Here is a 23,289-nt window from a genome sequence, read left to right on the forward strand (position 1 = left end):
TTCTCCATCTGTGCAGGACGCACAAACCCTAACCCCGTTCTAACTCCGCCTCCGCAAGAAGGGGTACTTTCAGAGCTTTTGACTTCCATATCTCTTGCAATTGCTTGCTTTCTTTTGTTAAGATCTCATGTATCGATCTTTTTCAGGCATTTCTCGCGATTCTTTGCAGAAGCGGCGTGCCACTGGCGGCAAGAAGAAAACTTGCAGAAAGAAACGAAAGTAATCTTTGCTGAATTTCTTCTTCTTGAGAATTACTGGTTTTTAAGTTACAGCTTTCCATTTTAGCGATTAAGGTTAAGATGTGGGACTGAGCTCGTTGTCGTTACTTCTATGTTTTCTGCTCTATGATGGTGATAGTGATGGATCTCTATAAGACTGATACTTATAAAAATTTGGCATGAATCTCCATACATGCTTGAATTAAAAAATCTCAAATTTAAATTCAGGATAATTCAAATTCTAATTTTAGCAAATTCTTAGTGAAACTTATTGGGAAGTAAACCACACAACAAAATAAACCAGTAAATGTATTAAAAAAAAAAAAATCATAGAGTCATACCACACAAAAAAATTCACAATAAAAATTAGTAAAAATTGTACAAATATCTCTCTGTCTTTCTTACTCTGTGCTTACCTCACTTTACTTCTTCACATCATTCTCAACTTGAAACACATTAAGAGACATTTTTCAAAACACCAATGAATGTAATCTTTCAAATTAAAACATGAAAAATGAGAAAGAAAACTTTTCAACCCGACTCGTAGCTTCGCAGAACCAAAGTTTGGAACGCCGTGGAACGTTGCGGCGCTGCATTTTTTTCTCCAGCCTGACTAGCAACACTACGATGTTGGCTCTATAGTGTTGTAGCACTCCAAGTTCTATCCTCAAATCAAGACTAAGTCGCCGCGCAACAACTTGTGACGTTGTAGTGAACAAGTGTATAACGTCACAACACTCTAATTATAATGTTGCGATGTTGTATGAATTTTTTTCTTTTTGGGAGCCCCCTACAACTCCAAGGTGAGCCCAAATAACGAAATTGAGGTCTAAGTTAGCAATACAATCTAATTGATTCACACTATTAGATTCCACACAAAACTAACATAATCGAAATTCTCGGCGAGGCGAATCCATCGATATAAAAAATGTTCCGATTCAAATCTAAATGAGACCAAATGAAGTATTTGAAGTGAAATTGAAAACTTCATGATATTAATTAGACAATTACACGGTCAAAATATAGATCGAATAATTTATTTATGAATTAATATTGATTATAGTTGAAAATTATTTCTTGAATGCATAGAAATTAGGCCAAATAATATATTTTAAAAGGGTGTTCCAAACATTTTTAGCAAAAATATGTACATTCAATCCAAAGATTGTAAAGGCCCTCTTGATTACGCCAAGGCCCTTTTGACTATATATTTATTTTTTACTATGAAATATAATTATGATTGAAATAAAATAAAATATTAAAATTTAATATGAGAAGGATTTTATAATAATAGAATATGTCATTCCCATACATTTAGTTCCATTACTGTCCTTCCAGAAGCTTCCTACAATTATTCTTTTTTTAAAGAGAAGTTTCAGACACTGAGCGACTTGAACGACGTGAGCTTCAGAAAATTCTCCCAGCTCTTCTCCCACACCGTCGCCTCATACTTGCCTGCAGTGCCATACAAACCGAGGTCGGCGACGATAATGAGACGGTAGTTCACGCCGGAGACAATCTGAGTATCGCCTGATTGCACGCTAATTAGCCTCAGAGGCTTTGGGGCATTCTTGTTGTGCTCGTCCACCGCGAATTTCGCGATCTTCTGCACGTGCGGGTCGCTCAAGTTCTTGATCGGCTGCCATCCGCCGACGAGTGGATCCCTCCGGGGGCCGACGGAGGCGGCGGAGGTGGAGAGTGAGAGGTAGGCGGCGAGGAGAAGGACTGCGAGAAAGAGGTGAGATTTCATTTTAGGGTTTTGATGTCTCTGTTCGGTGATTTTTTTGTGGATTTATAGGCGGTGCGGTTGGTCTGTATTTAATGTTTGTGTAAATAAGCATTTAATATCGTAACCGTCAAATATATATTTTTTATTTATAACGTAATTTTTTAATTTGGTATTAAATAAAAGTTTTTAATTATATTTCTTCTCATAAGAAATTCTGATCTTACATTTATAAATCTCCATCGTTTATTTTGAAAGCTTCAGATTTCATTGGGTTCATTTGCCGTTTCAATCGGTTAAAAAGCCGAACGATTAGCGAAACAAAAAATTTAAAACACTGCATCCTTCGGTTTCTTCAGTTTCTTCTCCCACTTGCCGAACGCACCGTTCGTTCCCTCTCATCTTCCTCTCGCCGAACACTGAACACATCACCGCACGACGCTCACTGCACGACCGTTGGCCAGCCTTCGTCGGAGCTCTCGTCACGACCGGAGGAAGCTGGGCAAGCTTGACGCCGGAGCCGAGTCATTAATTGTATTAACTTCAGGATAGTTTTATTTTATTTGGTAGCCTATATGACTACATAGGATTAGTGCTCTCTTGTATTGAGTGTAGCCTATTATGGTTACATTTGTCTATAAATAGGAGTCATTCATTGTAATTGAGATAGATTTTGATATGAATAAAATTTGAGTTTATCTCATGTGTTTTCCTGTATCCTAAGAGTGATTCTTAGGTGGTGGATCTTTCCTCCAAGAAGTTCTTGGAGCGGTGTCCGGCGACCGTCACTGGATTGTCGACGTGGATTCGTCGAGCCCCCTACCTGGCCGGTGTCATTTGGTATCAGAGCTGAGAAGATGCCTGAGAGAATTTTTGCCTGAACGTGTTCCGAGAAAGATGCCTCTCTTCCTGTATCTTGAAATTATTCAAGTGGTGGTTTTCTGTCTCTATCCTTGGGACTGCTAGCAATCTCCTTCCGTGGAGATACCTGGCCAAGGCTAGAACCGTGTTAGGTGGCAAAAGATAAAAAGAAATAGTCTTCTTGTTTATCTCACATTTGTCCTATATTCTGTCTTTTTCTAATTACTAGTGGTGGAAGAAGACAGAACAAAAAAATAACAGGTCTTCTTGAGAACCAATCGGAGGTGTTTGTTGATCCTTTTGGAAGGCTTGGCCGTTTTCTGTTCAGAGGTGGCCGTTGGTCTCTTCACCGATCTGGGTTGAATTATCTCCCAGCAGCAAGAGCTGCAGCCCAATCCCTCCTCCGGATTCTTGTTCCCAGCAGCCAACTAGCAGCTGCTTCGATCATGAAACCAAGTCCGGGGCTTGCAGGAGCAAACTTTTCTACGTGAAGGGGCTTCCGTTTTTCTACCTCGGCTCCGTCAGGCAAACTGCAGCTTAAAGCCAAGAAGTGCCAGAAATTTGCCGCTGGATCATCCTTTAAAGCCATCGGACTCACATCTTCAGGCACTAGTTTCTCCAGTCTAACGAACGGCTCCAAGCGTAGGAGTTCCGCAGCTGTTCTTGACTGTCTTGAATAAATTCTTGAAGGATAGAAGCAAGATGCCTCTCCGAAGAATGTTGCAACAAGCTGAAATAGAAGATCTTCAGCAAAAAATTATTCGACTCAAACGACGATTGTCAAGGCTTGAACGAAGGAAGTACGTGAGCCCCTTTTCCCGGGACTTTGATGGCATTCGTCCACGAGATGATCAGATCTCTTCTATCTACGAAGACGTATTTGACATACCACCTCGTCAGTCTTCCACTACACCTTCCATCGAGTTTGGTTTCAAAGAATTTGAAGATCCGTTGCCAAAATCGTCTCCTTTGCCTGTCTTTGATGAACCTGTGTACGACGTGTACGATGATGACATGTTAGGTGGAGTTCTTGATCTTGATCAACCCATATATGATGACGACGCGAGCAAGATCCATGAAAGTTCAAACTTCATTGGACAAGCTCAACATTTGCTTTGTCAACTTGGAATCAGAGAAGTTGGATATGAGCACATAGATTTGAACTTCTCTCATTCACAAGAAACATTTGCTTTTGTAAAGCCACCCAACAACGATGGGTTTCTCTCCAATTTCAAATGTCCAAGTAATATGTTTACCACCTACTTCAAATCTAACACACGGGCTGAAGAAACTAGTTTGTTTTCTTGTATGGAGCATAAACCATTCCCTGAGTTAACCATGCCGGGGGTTGTCAACATGATTCCAACAAATTTTGGTTCTTCTACTACCCGATCAAATGCCTTTGATGTTTGTCAGAATTCAACTTTGATGCATGACATAATTGGTCAGATGGATCTCAAGTCTAATTCAACTTTGATGCATGACATAATTGGTCAGATGGATCTCAAGTCTAATTCAACTCTTGAAGAGTGTCGCTTACATGTATTACTACGACTCCTGCTTATGTTGAAGTCTCTATTAGATGGGGCGAATGATACCAGATGCACCTATCCAGACCCGTTTAGCCAACCAAACCCACCTCCTTATGGTGGTCAATCAGACATTTTCCTATAAGCCTGAAGTTCCTCCTACCCCAGTAGTATGACGCCGGAGCTGAGTCATTAATTGTATTAACTTCAGGATAGTTTTATTTCATTTGGTAGCGTATATGGCTACATAGGATTAGTGCTCTCTTGTATTGAGTGTAGCCTATTATGGGTTACATTTGTCTATAAATAGGAGTCATTCATTGTAATAGAGATAGATTTTGATATGAATAAAATTTGAGTTTATCTCATGTGTTTTCCTGTATCCTAAGAGTGATTCTTAGGTGGTGGATCTTTCCTCCAAGAATGAACGCACCCGAAAATTAGCCATTTTCTTGTTGGAAATGGGTCATTCGGGTCGTGTCGGGTTGACCCGGACCCGAAGCGGGTCGGGTTCGGGTCAGGAAAACTGACCCGTTTTTAAAAACAGGTCGGGTTCCGGTTGATCAGAATAGTGCCGGGTTAGTTTCGGGTTCGACCCGAACCCGACCCGTGACCCAAAATTGACACTCCTAATTTTTAAAATATAAAAATAAAATGAAGTGCCAAGATAATTTTTGAATGAATAAAATGAAAGACTAGGATTGCATATGGGAAGAAAATCAAGCTGCTTTTATAATAGTAGTATAGATATATTAATCATAATTGTTGTGTCCTAGAACATTCGTGACAGTAGAGAAATAAAGTGCTTAACGTCTTAGTTTTGAACGAAGATCAAACGCATATATAAATAGAGATAGAGGGGTGCAATAGCTATAAGAGACACCAATATTTTTACGTGAAAATTCTGAAAAGGAGAAAACCACTAGGTTTGACTCAGTTAAAATGATTATACTGGTTTTTTTTATTGATTACAAATGAAACCCTGCCTTGGGGAAATGTATTGACTCAATGTAGAAAATATACATCATATAAAACACATTATGTGGGGGAGTAGGAAGAATCTATTGATATAAGAGTTGTTCATAAGAGAGTGTTGGCTTTTTCGTTTGGCTGGTACGAATGTAATCAGGTGACGGAGGTCGAAGGGACTGTAGTCGGCAGCCAACGGTGGTCAGAGGGACCTTAGTCGGCGAGCAACAGAGGTTGAAGGGATCGTAGTTGACAGATGATGGTGGTCGGAGGGGCAATAATAAGCTAAGGATTATAGTCTGAAGATGGGCGATGGCCCAATGATGGTCGACGGCCAGACGAAGGTTTGACTGTGATCTAAAAACTGGCGGAGGTCTGGCAATGGTTGGTGGACAGTCGGAGGTCTGGTGGTGGTCAACGGATGAGAGGTGGTCTAGCGGCCTGGCAAAGGTTCGACTGTGATTGGCCGACGGGTGGTGGTCCGGCGACAGCCTGCGGTTATCCGACTATGGTTGACAAAAGCTTGTCTGCGATGGTGCTTGGGTAGTACTCTAAGACCCTTGAAGCCTCAGAGCTCTCTCCAATCTCTTGCTCAAGGGCCCCCTCATGTAGAGAGTGGACATATATTTATAGATTTTTTCAGTGACACATCCCGTAAATATGGAGAAGATCCATGGCAAGTTTGGAGTGCTCCAATGGATGACCCATATTGATCCCCTCGATCATAGAGCATTTGTTAAGCATTTTTGTTCCCAAAATGATGTTAGAATTAAGCGATCTTGTGCTTGTTGAATTAGTCTCGTTCAGCCGCTTGATTTGACTATAAACATGTTATATTTAGAGATCATTTGGTCATCCAGTTAATGCTTTTAACATTTTAAATATGTTTTGATCCCTTGATTTGGACCCATTAGTGCTCGGATTAGACCAATTTTTGTGTCATTGGGTTCGTCTCTTCGAGATGTTTAATTTGACTATAAGTTTGCTAAAGTAGAGTTCAGAGATCCCGAATTTAATTTTGGAAATTGTCAACTCATATATGCTTTGAGATTCATGCCTGATCAAGATGATTTTTTTATGACATATCAATAATATTAATTCCACATGAATATATCGCAATGAAATCATCAGTTCAACATGAAACCATACAGACGTGATTCATCTATTGCATCAACATTCAAATGAAAATATAATCCAACTTATAAATTCAAAATAAACGATAAATAAAATTTACTGATTGGTTGATTTATTTATTTATTTATATAACTTGCATACATAGGATGTTATTTATTTCCATTACAACTTCTTCTGAGTCAGAATTCTTAGAGCTAAGGCCTAATCCACTTAAATGAAAGAAGCTCAAAATTCCCACTGCTCTTCTCCAACACTGTCGCCTCATACTCAGCTAAAACACCATAGACATTGCCAACACCAACAACAATGATGAGGCGGTAAAGGGCGCCAACGGAGATCGTAGTTTCACCGGACTCCACTTTATAGAGCGTTAGATTGGTGTGGGAGTTCTTGTTGTTTTCATTCACTGCGAATTTAGCAATCTCCAACACGTGCGGGTCGCTTAGGTTCTTGATTGGCTCCCATCCAACGTCAGATAGTCCCCTCCGACCGCTGCCACCGCTGCCGCTGGCAGCGGTGACGAAGAGGGAGGCTGCGAGGACAAGGGAAGAGAGGAAGATGAGGTTTTTCATTTTAGGTTTTTGATGGATTTGTGGAAGGATTTTATTTGAATTTATAGGCTACAAGAGTTAACCCGCATTTAATATTTATGGGATAAGCATTTTGACATGTAATTGTTTATCTTTATTTATGGAATAATATATTTTTTAAGTTTGCTATGGGATAATACTTTGTACAGATAATTTAGTCAAAAAATTTTAACAAAAATGCCATTAGTTATATTTAATATAGTTCAAGGTATTTTAGAAGTTAGCTAATTTGAAGATGTTGAAGAGTAATATATCCATGAATGCTAAATTTACTTATATAGTTCCTCTTTCATGAATGTTTCTTACATTGAATATTTGTAACAATATCTTTCATACATTGAATGTGTTTCTTTTCCTAATCTTCAACTTTACATCTACAATCATTTTTATCATTTATAGCTTCATTTGGAACAGTTTATCACTGTTCTCCAAAACAGTTTTTTAATCAAATTTTTTTTAACAAGAAAATTTTGTACTAAAAATTTCCTTTAGAAAGCAACGAGAAAGCCGTACCAAATGAAGGTTTTATTTGGGACGGCTTTCTTTCTGCTTCTTAAAGGAGTTTTTTAGTACAAAATTTTTAATTTTTATGCTAAGAAGCTGCTTTAAGAAGCAATAAGAAAGTCGTCGCAAACGAAGCCGAAGTCTAAGGCTTCATTTGGGACAGCTTTATTATTGCTTCATAAAGTAGCTTTTTAGTATAAAATTTAATTTTTTATACTAAAAAGTTATTTTAAGTAGTTGAAAAGCTGTCACAAACGAAGTATAACTCTATGAAAAAGCTGATAATGGCTTCTCTGTTAGTTATATTGCAAACAGAATTTGTGCAAATAACAAAAATTCCTATCGATATTGCTGTAAAATGCACTTCGTCCATCTGCTATGTCAATAAGGCTGTCTCAAAATACTGTTCATAATGATCATGCCTCGTTTGTCATTGCCATCATGGCTTATGTTATTAATCGATGATATAAGAACTGTAGAGAAGAGCCTTCATATTGGCATCTGCCCACATACTATAAGACTAGCACTTCACCATTTTTGCTAGAGATTGTATAGAAATTTTTGTAGGTGTTGTTCAGGTGTCCACACCTGGCTAGGGGTGTCAATTTATGACACGGCCCAAAAATCCGACCCAAAAAAGTTGGATTTACGTCGACTTGATAAAGAAATGGGTCGAGTTCATGTCCTATTTTGAGGCCCATTTTTAGTTCTGGTCGAGTTTGGACCAACCCGTCATAGCCGACTCAACCCTTCATTGTTGTCGGCATGTTGCTCAGTCGCTGTTGTTGCTGCTCGGACACTCAGTCGATGCATTTGGCTGTCACGCACGCCACTAGTGGGCCTAACCCAGATTGGCAAACCACACTCGCACCCGCCACCTAACGGGCTTAGCCGGCAGACCGTGCTCGAACCACTGCATCCATCTGCCTTCTGCTGCATGGTGCACCGTTAACTCCCGGCCCGCTATTCCGCACTGGTTGCAATCGACTAGACCTCATGGAACCTAACCCTATTTTGGTTTCGCGGGGCGGGTTGGGTCAACCCCTAACCCGCGCGCGCAGGTCGGGTCCGAGTTGAAAATCCCGACCCATTGTTAAATCAGGTCGGGTTCGGGTCAACCCGTTTACGCTTGGGTCAACTCAGATTGGACTCAAACCTGCCCCGTTGACCCGAATTGACAACCATATTAAGCACCTAAGTGGATTTAGGCTTCATTTGTGACAGCTTTCTTACTATTTTATGAAACAATTTCTTAGTTCAATTTTTTTTTTTGAATTTGAAATTTTTGTACTAAAAACTTGTTCCATAAAACAGTAACAAAGCTGTTCCAAATGAAGCCTTAATAACATGTTGGCTTTAGTGCCAGCTATTGAGAACTTATATTGTTAGACCTTCACAACCACCCTCAAGGATGAGACATTGAGATGATTTCATCCTATAAAGGGAGAGAGAGTCCTATAGAGATTGCATTGTATGTTTTATTACTGATAACATCGATGTTCACCATCACAAATTAGGATATCGATGCATGCTATTGACACAAATTTAAGCATATATTTATAAGCTTTATGAGAAATTTATAAGCGCGAGTTTTTCATATATGAAGCATCCATTCACATAAAATATTTTGATCGGAGTATCATCTCATAAAAGGGATTAAGTACATCATCACATCTTGATCTTTGAGATGGTTCGATCTAGCTCATCCATGTCCAAATCAAATGTCGTATATATATACTTCCTATTTCATTTGAAGATAACTAAAATTTTATTTTAAATGATCAAAATGAGTTAAAAAGTTTCTTTAAAAAATCAAATATAATGATTTTAAAATTTTCAAAGTTTGGTTTTAAACGCTTGTCCTGTTGTCCACCACCTCCTAGCCACGGCCATCAAACGATAATAAGGGGAAGAAATGGGCGTATTGGAGAGGCTTTGAATGATGTAGGAGTTAGGATGGGTTAGAACTCTCTGCATAAATATCCTTAGTTTTCAAAACATTATAAAATATCCATTTAGAGGGAGCTCCAACTTCTATATGAAAAAAAAAAAGAAAAAAGAAAAAAAAAGAAAAAAAGGATCCTGTTTGTGATGGCTACAACATTTATAAAATTAATTATGAAATTGATGTGAAGAAAACAATATCGCTATTATGGATGCTCAAAGCATGTTTCTATCATAATAATTTCTAAAAAATAGTTAAAAAATTATAAAAAAAAATAGCAGCAAAATGAAATTATATTTGTTGCTTGAAAAGTAAAGTAGCTAGAAAGCTATCTCAAATGGACCCTTAATTTGGCCGCCGTAGCCAATGCCACCTACGTTGGCTGTGAACTATAGGTTTGAGCTCGAATAACCTCCCACCACCACGCATGTTCATTTAAAAAGAAGGTGCCACTCATACTTTGGTTCAGCACTTGGGGTGGTGGAGAAAGGTGAAGAAGTAGTTGTTGTTGCATCTTTATCTCAAGATCCAATAGTGTACAAATAGTTTGCATATGGTCTTGTCCTATAGATCTACAGGATGACTTGGTGCAATGCATGCATGGTCTCAACCACTCGGGTCAACTGCAAGTTGCCATTTGTGCGGGTCCAGTTCAGCTGATCATGATTTTAAGGGAATTTAAATTGAATCAGAATTAAAAAAAATAATTTTGGAGTCAAAATTCATGAATTAAATTGCATTATATTCCTCAAGTTATAAATAATTATGAGATCTACATCAGATGACCCTCATATATGGTAAGTTAGTATTCCTTTCTTTAGTTTAGATTGTGGCTCCTCTAGGTTAGGTAATTCATCTTTCTTAAGTGAGACTCTCTTCCGCCTTTTTAGGTTAATCATCGTGTCCAATAGGTTAGATGTATTTTTCCAACTTAGCTGACTTTCTTACTAGCATAATCTGCCTCTTTCTCATATGATAATCCTCCATTTCTTAGACCGATGATCTTATCTTTTAGAAGTAGTCTTCTATAGATATCATTTTTTTTAAGGATCAGTGCACCCTTTTCTAGGATTGTTATATCTCTCTAAGAGAGCTATTTTTTACCTAGTGTAGGCTTTCTTTCCTTAGGATTTTCTTCTTATTTCATAAGCTAGATCCCTTCTACTCAAGATTAGTCATCATCACCTTTAGGTTAGCCTTCTCTTCATAGGTTAGTCAAGAATAGTCATCATTCCTCTATCCTCCTAACTTTTCCCTTTAACCCTTGTGTGCTATAGAGTTTCATCTTCCTTATAGCTTGAAGCATTACCTAATTTTTTGGAGGTAAGTCCCATCATCGTTAATTCTTTCTTCCATTGCTTCCTTTTTCTTGAGTGTCCTTATACTGGGAACATATTCCTTGAACACTAAATGAATGATCTTCCTATAGGAATGAATTTTTCATGCAAATGATTCCATTTGCTTTAATCAAAATATAATGACTATGTTCCCCCTATACTCAAAGCTTCCTTATGCTTTCATCGTATCATAAATCCATTTACAAACCATATTTGAGCCTTAATATGCTTGAGCTCACCTATATCGTGAATTGTCTATTTGACTATGCTTCAACCCACCCCAACTCATCTCATTGTCTTAAATTTTATAGATTTTTCTTATATGAACATATCAAGCATAGATTTTACATAAACAGAAGGTCAAACAACCTCTCTTAATTGATGTTTTTCACAAGTATTCCTCTTGATGTAATAAAACTTAAGAAAAATATTCTTTTGGGAAATCTAGAATCCCATATTATCTCTTTTAAATATGAGTACTTTTATGAGATTATGACATTGACTTACATATCAGTGGAATCATGATTCTCTAGAGTATATTGGTCTAGCACTGATCCTCTACTGAAATCTATTGATACTATCCCACGTCAGTGTTCCTTGATGTCATATCTCATCCAATATTTCAAAATTTTTATTGCTCAAAATATATTATAACAAATCTTATCATTGTTGATTTTTTTTTAAAATTAGTGCAATATAATTCTTGATTGATTTTCTATATGCTTTATGCTTATCTTATAAAAATTACAACAACTATTTAATCTATCATGACCTAAAATTGACCTTAATATCTATCCAAAATTTCTAATATATTATTTGTGATATATATTTAAAATTTGGTAAATCATATGCTTAGATTAGAAGTGGACACCATCGAACACCTCTTAAATTTCTTCAGGAATAAAATTTACTATTTAACAAAACTTGGTTTAAAATTCTATTGAATATTTGAAAATATATAATGATGCATGTTGGTATTCATAACAAAATAGAGAGTGACAATCTTATTATTATATTAACATTATATGAAAATTTGACACTTGTACAAAAAATAAGTTAAGAGGCTATGTGACCAACAAGATATTTATTATTGGTAGGAGTAAGACAATGCTAGGTAACAAATATAGTAAGTTGACAATAGTGAGGGTAGCTTTGGCATTCTCTACAAATCCCATATTTTTTTCTAATGAAAAACATATCCTAAATGAGTAGAATAAGAAATATTTATTTATTTTAAAAGGGTGGTTTAGTCATTTCTATTAAAAACTTGAATAAATCATTGGAAGTTTTGAAGAGCTATTATTGATTATTTCTTTTTTTTTTTCATTACATCTTAGTACTTTAATGATCTCAAAATTGATCAATATTAAGCTCTTCAAATTCATTATATTGATGCTTTGAAATATGCTTACAAGCACATATTTGATTTAGGCTCACTTGAACTCAAATCTAAATGTTCTTAGTATCATTTGATTTGTTTTGTCACATTACGACTTCGTTAGGGACAACTTTCTTATAACTTTCTAAAACAATTTTTCAGTACAAAATTAAAAAAACTGTTATTGAAAACATTAAAGAAGTTGTCCAAAACCAAGCCTACATTATCTCAATTATATACTTATTGAAAGCATAGTTCATATGAATCATGATCAATTTTTAAATTTGTTTACTCAAATAGTCAATATTTTAGCATCATTAAATTGCATCAAAATCTATTTTCTGATGTTGATAGCCATGAAGACATGTATGTACATTTGTAGAGCATACTTCAGACAAATTTGATTGACATTTAGCAATGGTAAATATCCTTTCCACATGAACATATCACAATAAATAATCAGTTCAAGATGTGATATCTCAATTGCATCAACATTCAAAGAAAAATATAATCCAAACTATAAATTCAAATCAAATAATAGATAAAAACTACTTATTTATTTATTTATTAGCACAATTCTCATACATTTGATATTATTTATTTCCAATTATTAGCACAATTCACATACACTTGATATTATTTATTTCCATCATGATTTCTTTTCAGCTAGGGCCTAATCCACTTGAATGAAACAAGTTGTAAGTTCCCCCTGCTCTTCTCCCACACCGTCGCCTCATACTTAGCTAAAATGCCGTGAGTGTTGTTGTCAGCGACAACTACGATGAGGCGGTAAAGGGCGGCGAAGTTGTTCGTAAATTTGCCAGAATCCACTTTATACAAGATCAGAGAAGTGTGGGATTGCTTGTTCTGTTCATCCACTGCGAATTTCGCAACCTCTTGCACGTGCAGGTCGTTTACATTCTTAATCGGCTGCCATCCAATATCATATATTCCTCTCCGCCCGCCATCGTCCCCAGCTTCAACGGAGAGGGAGGCAACGAGGAGAAGAGAAGTGAGGAAGATGAAGGATTTCATTTTGGGGTTTCGATGGATTTGTGCTTGGATTATTTTTGTATTTATAGGTGGTGGATTGGGGCACATTTAATGTTTGTGGGGATAAGTATTTTGACGTGTAATTGTATATTAGTATTTATGGAATAATATAAATTATAAATTTATTTATGGAATAATGAATTTTAAAAAATTCTAGTCAATTTATTTTAAAAGGAATACAACATTAATTGTATTTAATTTAGTTCAAGGTATTTCAGAAGTTTGCGGATATTGTATGTTTTTATTGGAAAAAAATTGTCATTAAGCATTAATTGTATTTAATTTAGTTCAAGGTATTTCAGAAGTTTGCGGATATTGTATGTTTTTATTGGAAAAAAATTGTCATGTTTTTAAATTAAATATATTAATTTTTTTTAATATTTATTTAGTGTTCTTTAATTTGAAGAAGATGAAGAGTAATATATCCATTGATTGTTAAATTTACTTGTATAATTTCTTTGATGAATGTTTCTTACATTGAACATTTGTAACAATTTCTTTTTCATAAATTTATTGTGTTTTTCTCTAATCTTCAACACTAACTCTACAATCATTTTTTATCATTTAACTCTATGAAAAAGACATATTTCTAAAAAAATTCGTATATTTCATGTGAACTGAGAAAGCTAATATTTTCTATTGAATAAGAACATTTATTTTTAGATGTTACTACTCCATCTTATATTTAATACTATGTAATTGTAATTTTAATTTTCTTTGATTTGAGGATGAGGAAGATTTATTTTAATATTTGGTACACATCATCACTTATGGGATTGATGCATGTCGTTAATACCATTGCTAACATCTATTGAATTTATTGCACATTTTCCTCATTAACTTCGATCCACACCATCACTCGTAAGGATCATCAGTAAAAACACTATTAACAAACAATTTTTTCACTTTGCATCACTAACAACATCGATGCATGCCATTTTTAAGTCCAATATATATTGTTGACTCAAATGTAGATTCCTGAAGTTGCTAAGAATGTCAATGCACGTCATTACTTATAAGATCAATGCAAGTCGTCAATACTAAGGCCAATGTCCACTGACTTTATTGCATATTATGATCTCCAATGTTGATAGATATCACCACACTTTATATTGATGCGCATTGTTAACATAAAATATTAGTACCTAACTTTATTACCTATTATCACCAATAACATCAACGCATAATAATTTCTATATGTCCTACTCATGTAGTTGATACCAATGCAAGTGCACATTGACTTCATTAATTATTGTCGCCAATAAAGTTGATGCATGATATCACCAATTAGGTTGAAGTGCTTAGAGTTGGAGAGAGCACTTGCTTAACGATGGAGTAAGAGTAACAAACAATCATCGTTGATAGATTAAGTTCTCCCAACTATCATCACCCAACAATCACGACACATTTATGATCTCCCGACCACCATCTCTTGATTATCATCACTCGTTGACTTCATTGGTAGAAATATATGTAAACCATCACTTATAAGGTTGATGCATGCCATCGATACAAATATCGACGCTTTCCAACTTCATCTCCACACCATTGCCTTTAAAGCAAATACACAAGATCGACACAAACATTGATGCTTGTTGACATCGTCATCCAATATGGTCAATAACAACAATGTAAGACATAACCTAAAAATCAATCCACTTTGTCAACACAAACACTAATGTCAATTTACTTCATCAAACCCCTTCGCCACCAATATCAACATTGGCTAATAGTTATAAGGCAGACACACACCATTGATGCTCGTTAACTTCATCGCTTGTCATTGCTACCAACATTGATGTACAATATCACTTGTAAAATCGATGCATATTATTGACACAAATAAGGATGTTCACCGACTTTGTTTCTCACAACCACCAATAGTATTAATGCATTTCATCTCATATAAAGGTGATGAACTTCGTCGACATAAACACTGATAAACTCAAACTTTGTTGCCTATCATAATATCATTGCACATCATTACCTATAAAGAAAATGAATGTCATCAATAAAAATGTTGATGCACATCGACTTCATTGTCAATCATCACCAATAATATCAAGGTGCGCCATCCCTTATCAGGTCGATGCATATTGTTGATGCAATCATCGACGCCCACAAAATTCATCATCCACAACTACAAATAATATTAATACATACCATTATTTATAAGGTTGATGCACTTCATCAGCACCAACATTTTCTCCCATTGACTTCATCACATGCATTTGTCATTAATATTAATATATTTCATCGCATATAAGTCCAATGCACATCATTTACACCAAAACCGACATCTACTTTGTTACACATCATTATCATCAACATCAATGCATGACATCACTATCCGACGACTAAATTCACTACAAAACAAGTAAAATTTGCCTCTAAACATGCTTCACGATGGATTTGCAACGAAATATAGTATGACGCTAAAAGTTATGTTGGAAATATATATACATCGGACACAATCCGCTGCAAAACCGTCACAAATATTTTATGGCAGATTTATAACCGATTTACAACAGTTTTAAACTCCAAAAAGCAATGTGCTCATTATAACAGGCTGCCACAAATTTCTCCATAAATAATGATGAATTTGTGGCGGGAATACTGCCGCAATTTACATCATTAATTATGGTGGATATTTGACATAATTTACTGCAAAAATTTTGTCTCAAATCTACCGTAAATTGCAGTAGAAATATGTAATTAACTATAATGATGCACCATATCGGTGTTTGCGGTGAAATTTTTGTCATAAATTCACCTAAAACCTATTATATAAAACAAAATAGCACATTATATCAATTATTTAGCTTTTCATTGTTTTAAAGTAGTAGTTAATAATGTTAATATTTCAACAAACATTGCTATAATAAATATAGTTCTTATACATAAGAAAAAGTAAAATGCATAAAAAACCTAAGACAATATAAGCTGAATATATATCCTTACTCTCCTACTCGGCCAATACAGCTACATGCTTATTTCCACTAATATGCTCTCCTAATCTCTAAAGCTTATCTGGTATCTGCATGTGCATGTCCACTTGTAATTTTTGGACATGGTCTAGCTCTGCTGCCAGGTTACTTGTTGATTATACAAACTCTCTTGGTTATTTGCAGAGTAGATGGAGGCACATATAACAACCCAAGATCCGTGTAGCGAAAGGATTAATCTGATCGTTCTATTGCCTCTTTTTTTTTTCTTTCTATCGGTTTCCTCATCTATCCATCCATACATATATCCAGAGCCAGAGATAATTACATTACAGAAAAGAAACAGCAGCGGATACAGCACAAGAGGATTGTTCTTTATATGCATAGGCCTGCAAGCCTAATTCATAAATTCATCCATTTTACATTCCACCTACTGTCTCCGAGCAAGTGCAATAGTCAGAAATATTTGTTGACCCCTATAGGATTCCTCACCAATTACAGTCTAGCTCTCTCGAAATCATGTATATTCATTCTACAAAATATAATATAAAATTAATCATCGTATAATCTTCACTTATAATATTTCTCTTAGTATTGTAATCTTATATACTTACATAGACTCTTCTCGTAAACTAAAGATTGCAATCCAAAAATACATATTTACCTCCTAACTATTAATCACTTAGTCATTCACTTTCATGTGATAAGACTATATCCTCACTACTAATATCATCTTCAATATTTTCCTCAATGTTTAAGTCTATCTCCTCTAACTGTAACTCAGTCTCATTAGTTATAATTTCTCATCTCCATCATTAGTAGGCTCTTTAAAAATTGACCTACACTCTTCTTGATGTGATGCTGCTATTGATGTAGTATTTTCAATGATCCCCTTAGGTTTAGTCTTGATAATTACAAGCCAATCTTATTTATCCCATTATATATTCAAATAGTTAATAAAGAAGACTTGACTAGCCTGGCTAGCAATGACAAAAAGGACATACTTTTTATATCTTCTATCTCGATTTACTTCTGTAATATCATAAAGTGAATGCAACCTTGTTCCTCTATTTTATACTAGATCAAACCAATCACAATTAAAAAGATACAAGTTATTCCCTTCATCAAAATATTTCAACTATTGTACATCCCATAATGCTCATAGTCATCACCCATATGTTGTTACCTTTTACACATACACCACAATTTTCTATTTTCTGACCTTTAAACCAAGCTTTCGTTTGAAATTTGTAATCATTGATAATAAAAATTGGCCAACATTTTACTGCTTTCATAAACCTTGAAGCTAGATTCATTAGTCATTGATCATGCACATCTTTGGCTTTACTGTGAACCTGATTGGTGCAAGAAGTATATAAATGTATTATCATTTTTACTAAGTTAATTGATTAAGACATATAAGGTAGAAGTGACTTGTTGAAAAACATACTGTATTTTTTGAAGAAATTTGGAAATTCAGATTCAACTCTTTTCCTTCTCTAATAAAAGTGATGTAGTCAGACCATTAACAAAATTCCTACTAAATTTTAAATTTAGGTTCTCTATGTATGAGTCTACAAAATGTATAGAATGTTAACTCAAATATACTCAAGATATGGATCAACTTTAGCATAATTAAGCAGTGTGTACAATGTGGCAACTTTCATCTCCTTATCTTTCAGATAATGTACATTGGAAGCGCATGTTGGTTCATCATGTTCGTTGAATATTGTTATGTTAATGATAGATTGACATATATCTGGATTAATTAATTTTGAGGTACAATATTCCTTGCTAATTATAACTCTGGTCTAAGTAGTATGAGCAAAATTGGATAGTCTCATACATTAAGTATGCTTTATATATTAATCCTTCAGGACGTGAGTTGTTCTTTACAGTCTTCTTAAGTTTGTTTAAATATATGAATGATTTATGGTTATGAAATGATAACTTGTTAATAATATTAGGGATGTTATGTCTACACATGAAATTACCTCTCGAAAGAATACATTCACCGATATTGAACATGTCCACAAACTCTAGCCTCATATGGTAAATGAATGGATAGATGCTCCATTGAGTCAAAAAACCTGGAGGAAATATCTTCTCAAGCTTACACATAATGAAAGGAATGTTATGCTCTATATAGACTAAAAATTCTTCATTCAGTCTTTAAGTGCATAAGTCCTTAAAGAAGATACTTAGTTATAGTCAAGAGATTTAAAATTGAATCTGAAAGAGAAATGAAAGTAGTGGGCAACAAGCATTCCATGAAGATGTGAGTTATGATTTTTCAATCCAAACAACCTCCTAGATCTCATGTCAACACATCTACTAATATTGGAAGCATATCCATTATGTAGCTTTTTGTTTTACACCCATTCATAAATTGCTCGACTCTGCTCTAAAGTGAAGGCGAATTTGGCTTTTGGCTTTAAAAGTTTTCATTTCCATCTTCCTTCAACTCAAGTGTTTTCCTCCTATAAATATCCTTCAAGTCCATCATAATTTTTACATTATCTTTAGATTTGCCCTTGATGTCCATCACTGTATTGGACATATTTTGAAAAATATTCTTTTATATATATGCAGCATATTTAAATTAAGTCTGATCAAATTTATTCTCTAATATGATAATGATAAAAAAATTCTCTTCTTTATCCAATTATGAGTAACTCCATACATATGAACCTTGTAAACAGCTAATTTTAAACAGCTAATTTTGGAGAATTAATTATCATAACTATGAAATTTACTCATTCAAATATTTGCTCACTAGTAAACCTTAGTGGAGACTGTGTCATCTCTATTTTATTTTTAGTGAAAGTATCTTTATTTCATCTGAATGATTTAATTTCAGGGTTGCAATGAATTTGTACAATGATTTTATTTAAATTTATAAGCGGGCAGGGATTGGCATGCATTTAATGTCAGTAGGGATAAGCATTTTGATGTTTAATTGTATATTTATGTATATGGAATAATGTAATTTTTAAATGTATTCATGGAATAATGCATTTAAAAAAAAATAATCAAAATTTTTAACAAAAATGTCATTAATTGTATTTAATTTAGTTCAAGGTATTTTAGATGTTTACTGATATTGCATGTATTTATTGAAATTAAATGGCTTTTGATTTTAGAAAAAAAAATGTCACATTTTATAAAATCATACATTAGGAATATTATATCAAATATATTAATTTTTTTCTCATAATATCTTTATAAAAAAATTAATTAGAATGAATTTAAATGTTATTAAAATTGTTTAAAGATGACTATACTTTAAATTAAGTTTTTTATGAAGTGATAAAGCTAATATTTTTTATTGAATAAGTTCATTTATATTTAGGCTTCATTTGGGACAGCTTTTTTAATGCTTTTAAAAGTAGCTTTCTAGTATAAGAAATTTTATTTCTAAAAGTTTTTGTACTAAAAAGCTATTTTAAAAAGCAGGAAGAAAGTTGTCCCATTCAACTCCTTAGATGCATTACTTCACATTAGATTTAGGATATTTTTTGCTTAATTTATTTCTGAATATGAATAACACTGCAAATTCACTTTATAAGATTTTTTTATTTTTATGAATGCTTCATTCAATGATAATGAGCACTTATAACAATTTATTCTCATACACTGAATAGAGATGATGTCTTTCTTCTTCAACACTATTTTCTTCAATAAATTTTTAATTTAGAAATATGCAAAATTTATCATAATTTTCTTTAAAAAAAAAGCCTCAAAACAAATAATCAATGTGTTAAAAACTATTAATAATGAAGCACGTATTTTGATGCAATGATGAAAGTCAACACTTCTACCCAAATGTCTTCTAAATAGCTTATTATTAAGAGCTTTGCTACTTCAACAAGCAACACCGTTATTGTTAATGATAGCAAGAAATATATTTAGGCTCTATTTAGGATGACTATTTTGTAAAGCTGATTTTTAGTACAAAAATCTATTGAATGCAGGAAAAAAAAATAGTGGTCTAAAGTTGTTCCAAACGAAGCCTTAGGATTTGTTTCGGTTAATTTTCTTACAGCTTTACTATTCATATTATAATCATAGTTTTATTTAGCTACTGCTTCCAAGAAATTTTCGTGCTAGGAAGCTACTTTTTATAATAGCTTTTAAAAAGTTATTTTACTCACAATTATTTTTACAAAAAGTTGCAGTCATCTCAAACAAACTCTTTGTAATTAGGATCATCTCTTTAGCATGTAATATTATCTTAAACTTCTCTCTTCTATTATACATGTATTTTCTAATAAAATTATTAAATTTCAATCCGTTTGAGTTGGCTGCAGCTTTTTATAAAGCTAGTTATAAAACTATTATAGGGAAAGTAATTTTTTTTAAACTACTATAAAATGCAAGTTCCTAGCAATTGAAAGCAGTGAAAAACCAGTATACAAACAAAAATTATGATTATGATTTGAAAATTAAGTAAAACAGTTATTCCAAATAAAACCTTCATCTCATATTATGAGAACATTTTATATAAAGCTATTGCATGTATTTTTTACATTTGGGTGTTATTCATTAATGAAGCTAAATTCATCTTCAAAAAATTATGATATGATAAATGACCCAACATACTCATTTTCATGTATCCCCCTGCAATTGTGCTAAATTAGAAGAACCACCCTAAATCTCAGTCAACAACTTTAGCTAGAATAAAGCCCTTAGCTTGAAACAGAATAAAATCTTTAGATAGCCCTTTTTCTTAGATGTTAGATTCGAGTAGACATAATATAATGAAAAAATAAGATAGCTTATATAAATCCCTTCATAAATTAAAGCAAAATCAGACATTATAATGCTTAACTATTTTAACTGATCAATCACTATGATCAGTTACATATCATATTTTTATTCATACATTTTATATTTGTATGGATAGATGTACATTTACATGATGATTTTTAATGAGACTTTGATTTCGTTTAGAACGGTTTTCTTACTGCTTTCTAAAACGGTTTTATAGTACAAAAATTTATAGTTCAAAAAAAGTTTGTACGAAAAAATTACTTTAAAAAGCAGTGAGAACAAAGACATTATGCAGTCTGGTTTGTTCGTTCAACTTGATAAGTTAACAAGCTAAGTATTCACAAAAAAATATATATATTTTTGACTCATTAACTTGACGAGCTGGTTAAGTAGAGGCGAATGATTCTTGATCTCGCTCAAATTCGGCTCGTTTACAACCCTAATTAAGATCTTCGTTCAGTATGCAAATGTAATAAAAGAGAACATTGGATTATTTTCATATATGTAAGACAAGAAAGTTGGTATAGCTATACATGGAAAAAATGAAATTGTTGCAACTAAGTAGCCACCTTGCGATAAAAGCAAAGCTTGCATTGATGCTGTTTTTTGGGTCTCATATAGGAACCAAAGGGAACTGGAATACAATGGCAAAATATTGCAAAATATTCTTTTCTTCCACAAGCTTCTAATCCAAATCTTTTAGTTTAAAAAGATGATGTTGATAGTAGAGAATATAATAGAGGAATCTCAACAATGATATCTTTTGCATTTTAAATTAAGGGGGTATAATGCAAATAGTTTGAATGTTTTTAAGCTTTGGGTTGTAATTCACAGTCACAAACCAAGTTTAAATGGGCAAAAGATGTTTTGGGTTGCATCAATCTTGAAAGATTTTTTTTTTTTTTTTAGTTTCTGTTAAGAAAGAAGAAAAAAAGATAAATTGAAATTCAATGGAAATATATTAATTTATGTGGTGTGAAGATTAATCTTTCTGCATCCAATCAGTATGAAATTCAAGATGCCTCTGATACGTAGGTCAGTGAATGAGCTCGACGACAAAAGAAAAAAATTTTAAGAGCAACTATATATAGCCTCCTTCAAAGTATAAGATGGTGTAACGATTCTCCTTACCTACTCAGGGTTATTTAAAGGCATTCGTATCAGCAACATTTTTCTACCTTCATTGAGTGCATATTGTAATTTCAATCCATATCACCTTTGCGATCTATGCTAAATTAGAATGCATCTCAATTAAAGGCGCTTATGTCCTTCGGTTAATTAGGCAATGGAAAATAGAGCCACATCATTATTGATATTCGTCATGGTCCATCATGTACCCAACGATTAGTGCTATCGAAGATGTAATTGACTATCGGATCTATGTTGATGATCTTAGATTTGGCACTAAATATTGTATGAATCATACAATCAAATTTAGGTTGGAATCCTAAGATCAGTGTATATCAAATGTGTTTCTTGAACTCTAATCAAAGGATCAAAAAGAACCTATAAATTATCCAACAATACAAAAACAAAAGGTCCATCATCCCATTCCATCATTATCATGTGATAAACCTAAGAGCGTGAATCTTAAAATCCTCAATCAAACAACTAAAAATTATACATAACCAACAACTTTTAGGGTCATAGCCATTGATCAGAGCTTAACCTCAACATTAGGTGAAATTATTATGTGCGGATATCATACGCGTCCAGAGGCAAATCAGAGCGTGCCACGTTACCCAGGTGATATGCACCACAGTTGTGTACCGGGTGACGTGGACCACTCTAATTCGCTTCTGAATGGTATGGTGTCGCATAGAATAATAAACCCTGAACATTAAAGAGGAATCCAAATGTCCAATCTAAATGTTCAATCTAAAGATATTCTCAAGTAGTTAACCTAAAAGTCATTGTGACATTGAAGTATTCTTATTCAGACTCCATTGAGTTTGTCTTTCATATATATGAGAGAATGACAGTTACCTACCAAGACAGTATCCCTATAAGAATAAAACAAGACCACAAGCAAAGATTCAAAGCACTGAATATCAGTCTAATCCAAATTTTTGTTCTATGTAGTTGAAAAGCCCCACCTACCATAATTCTAATAAGCTGGCATAGTTATTATCAGCATTGTCCACTGACAGATCTACTGCACAACAATGACCTTCGTTTGGACCACCCAAGCTCTGTAAGAGTTGCCAATTCCCCAATCTTACTTCTACCTTATTTGTACAAGTCATTTATAATTGAAACAGACGTGTCTGAAAGCGACTTTGGCTTGGTGCTTTGCCAGGGCAATAAACTTATCGCATTCCAAGTAA

At 34.0% G+C, this 23,289-nt stretch overlaps 3 protein-coding genes across 3 annotated transcripts; all 3 read right to left on the minus strand.

Annotated features, from left to right (window-relative positions):
• Positions 1 to 1,498: 1,498 nt before the first annotated feature.
• Positions 1,499 to 2,467, minus strand: LOC110103948 (cysteine proteinase inhibitor 1). Its single transcript, XM_020832884.2, has one exon. It carries the CDS (start codon positions 1,966 to 1,968, stop codon positions 1,594 to 1,596), a length of 375 nt encoding a protein of 124 aa, XP_020688543.1. The 5' UTR covers positions 1,969 to 2,467; the 3' UTR covers positions 1,499 to 1,593.
• A 4,164-nt stretch (positions 2,468 to 6,631) lies between these two features.
• Positions 6,632 to 7,009, minus strand: LOC110104898 (cysteine proteinase inhibitor 4-like). The gene has a single exon (XM_020834217.2). It carries the CDS (start codon positions 7,007 to 7,009, stop codon positions 6,632 to 6,634), a length of 378 nt encoding a protein of 125 aa, XP_020689876.1.
• A 5,848-nt stretch (positions 7,010 to 12,857) lies between these two features.
• Positions 12,858 to 13,226, minus strand: LOC110104968 (cysteine proteinase inhibitor 1-like). The gene has a single exon (XM_020834323.1). It carries the CDS (start codon positions 13,224 to 13,226, stop codon positions 12,858 to 12,860), a length of 369 nt encoding a protein of 122 aa, XP_020689982.1.
• Between the last annotated feature and the right edge of the window lie 10,063 nt (positions 13,227 to 23,289).

The sequence above is a fragment of the Dendrobium catenatum genome, unplaced genomic scaffold (genome assembly GCF_001605985.2).
Source record: "Dendrobium catenatum unplaced genomic scaffold, ASM160598v2 fragScaff_scaffold_938, whole genome shotgun sequence".
Lineage (NCBI taxonomy): Eukaryota > Viridiplantae > Streptophyta > Magnoliopsida > Asparagales > Orchidaceae > Dendrobium > Dendrobium catenatum.